Genomic DNA, 3,085 nt, shown 5'->3' on the forward strand with positions numbered 1-3,085 from the left:
GCGGAGAGAAAGTTAAGCCAATAGAGGGTGAGGGGGGCAGAGATGGTGATTTAGAAGTTGAAGGAGAAGGGGTATGGGAAGGAGGAGAAGGGGTCCCAGAAAGAGATGGAGAGGTGTGGTGAGAAGGGGAGTGTAAAGTGGTGTGGGCCAGGGAAGCTGAGGGGGACTGGGAAGATGAGGGGGACTGGGAAGATGAGGGGGACTGGGAAGATGAGGGGGACTGGGAAGGGGAGGGGGAGTGGGAAGATGAGGGGGACTGGGAAGATGAGGGGGACTGGGAAGGGGAGGGGGAGTGAGAAGGGGAGGGGGAGTGAGAAGGGGAGGGGGACTGGGAAGGGGAAGGGGGCGGAGAGGTCTGCCGTTGTTGTTGTCCTATAATGATATTTTTGACAACATTTAGTTTACATGTGAAATTACATAGTAAACAATTTCAATTTTCAATGTTCTGTTCCATGTAAAATACAGTGTTTTTTAGAAATGAAAATCAAACATGTATAAATCCTATTCATGTTGGCCACAGCAAACAAAATGAGTCCTAACTTTTACTTTGAAGCTCATTCCGTAATCTAGTCCATTGAGTCATATTGATTGGTCTAGGCAACATCACCAGATCACTATTCAAGGCACCTTATTATATAGGCAGCAATGATCAAGTATTTGGGAACAGTTTCCTGGCTGGTTATTAATTCTTGAAAACATGCACTTGTTTGGTGACAGTTTGCTACAGTCAGTACTGTTTGCCCTAACCACACACACTGTCCTATTTTGTAAAAAAACACACTCAGCGTTGCAATTAGCCTACCACTTAGTGTAAATTTGCACAATGTTTGCTAATATTCTTATGTAATGTAACTTACTTCGTGTATGCATAGAACGTATTTGCTGGCGGATCTCCGCCAACAGCTCGGGAGTCCTCCTGCGGAGATCACTCCATCTCCTCTCAAGTTGAATGATTGACCGCCTGCTGCGGACGCGAGTCCGCAGCAGGCGGCGGACCTCCGCGTAGGCCTCGCGCTTCACCCGATTTAGGATGAATCGCCCAACGCGGCGGTCCATCACCGCAACCAGGACGCGGAGCTCACGCCTGGTGAACGGTGCAGCACGCATCTTGGCAATGGCGTTTTCCTTATTTGGGCATATATTTATAGCGTCTGTTAGCATGTGATTGGTCATAAATCTGTTGTCATTTCTAATAACTTTATTGATCTTTGCAATGCTGTGAAGAGCAGTGTTATTTCGCACGAGCGGAAAAACGCATCCGCAGAAGTAAATTTTTGCATAAAAAAAAACAAAAAAAAAAAAAAACCATAACACAAACAGACACAGAGACACACAGTTTTGAATAAAATTGTAAACATATCTGTGTACTCACCACAGTTTGTGTGATCATTCAGCTGGACAGTCACAAAGTGGGCAACATTCAATTTCATTTGTTTTTGTGTTTGTTTAAATAATCAAGATTTTAGGATATAAAACAAATAAGGACACTATTTAGCCACATCACATTATATTTTGTACTAATCTCAAATTGTAAGCTTAACGTGTTAACGGATTTTTACTTTTTTAAAAATGACAAATAAACAAAAACTCCAAAACCATTACACAATGACCTTACAATCTCAAACAAAATGTCAACATTACAAACAAAACATAAGCATACTGTGCTTTGTTTTTTTAACATAAAAATAATATAAAAACACTATACCTGAAATATTCGGCAACAATCCTTGCCCTCACTTGGCTCCCCCTCCGTGTAACACTCCCACCACCGAAGTGTCGAACAACCCCTGGCTCCTCATCAGGCAATTCCTCTGCCTGAGGAAGCTCTACACTACTCCTTACCGCGATATTATGTAGTATTGCGCACAGGACCACTATTTTACTTGCCATCTCCGGCGAATACATGATGTCGCCACCAGTGCGGTGGAGCACACGAAACCGCCCTTTAAGGACACCAATTGTGCGCTCCACCAGCTGCCTAGTGGCAGTAAGCGCGGAGTTAAATGCCATCTGTGGTCCTGGCCTGGGATTACGGTAAGGAGTCATGAGCCAGGGGGTGCAAGGATATCCACGGTCTCCTGTTTGAGGAAAAACCTTAAATTAAAAAGAGTATATTATAAAATTTCATTTATTTTTAAGATAAAAAATATCTTCAAACTCACCCAATAACCACATGTCTGCTCGTTGACTTGCTCTTAATCTCTGCCATATCCCTGATTGTCTAATGACATATGCATCATGTGAACTTCCAGTAAACTTGGCATTCAGGGAAAGGATCTGGAGGGATGGCCCACAAACAACCATTACATTCAGAGAATGAAACAGTTTCCTGTTTCTATAAATTTCTTCATTATGTCTTGGTGGCTGAATAGCAACATGTGTGCCATCCACAACCCCAATAACATGTGGGAAGCGACTACCACCTTCCTCAAATTGCCGCTTCACCACATCTAGGGCACCAACATCCAAAGGCATATCAATGAATTGCTTCACCCGCTTTAGGAAAGCCTGGCAGACACGCCGCAGGACCTTACTGAACTGGCCCTGCGACATGCCAACCAGGTCTCCCACAACATGTTGATATGAGGCTGTAGCCAAAAAATGTAACACAGCAAGGAATTGTGTCAATGGTGGTATTGCTGTAGGATACCGAATTTCAGACTCCAGATCACTCTCTATTATGGAGAGAGTGTCTAGGATTAGATGTGGTGGCAGCCTGTATCTACGCACCACCACATCATCTGGCATCCCAAAAAGTAGGACACGGGTTCTGAAAATTGGTGGCCTAGCACGCCTCCGTTGCCTTGGTTGATGAGGAGCCGGTTGTGGTTGTGGGGCTGGCGGTTGGGGTGGGAGTGCTGGCGTGGGTTGGGGAGGTAGGGCTTCTGCTGCGATAAATATCGACATAACACACTTTTTTGAGAAAAAAATGAAAAAAATGAAAAAAAAAAAAAAAAATATATTAAAAAAAACTACATATGTTAATTTGAGAAAAACCAAAAATGTAAGTTTCTAGATTTCTGAGCATCAAACACATCACAAACACCATAAAACAAATATAAATAAAAATAAAATAAAGGAAAAA

The 3,085-nt window shown here is 43.1% G+C and overlaps 1 protein-coding gene across 2 annotated transcripts; it reads right to left on the bottom strand.

Moving 5' to 3' along the window:
- Nucleotides 1-262: 262 nt before the first annotated feature.
- On the bottom strand, nt 263-2,877 carry LOC134943466 (putative nuclease HARBI1). 2 transcript variants are annotated; one of them, XM_063932298.1, is made up of 4 exons: nt 2,163-2,877; nt 1,706-2,078; nt 1,373-1,394; nt 263-372 (listed from the first exon to the last, which is right to left on the bottom strand). In XM_063932298.1, exons 1-3 carry the CDS (start codon nt 2,746-2,748, stop codon nt 1,391-1,393), a joined length of 963 nt encoding a protein of 320 aa, XP_063788368.1. In that variant the 5' UTR covers nt 2,749-2,877; the 3' UTR covers nt 263-372; nt 1,373-1,390. The 2 variants fall into 2 exon arrangements, with proteins under 2 accessions (XP_063788368.1, XP_063788367.1); XM_063932297.1 differs by lacking the exons at nt 263-372; nt 1,373-1,394 and having other exon boundaries at nt 1,615-2,078.
- Between the last annotated feature and the right edge of the window lie 208 nt (nt 2,878-3,085).

The sequence above is a fragment of the Pseudophryne corroboree genome, chromosome 7, assembly GCF_028390025.1.
Source record: "Pseudophryne corroboree isolate aPseCor3 chromosome 7, aPseCor3.hap2, whole genome shotgun sequence".
Taxonomy (NCBI): Eukaryota; Metazoa; Chordata; class Amphibia; order Anura; family Myobatrachidae; genus Pseudophryne; species Pseudophryne corroboree.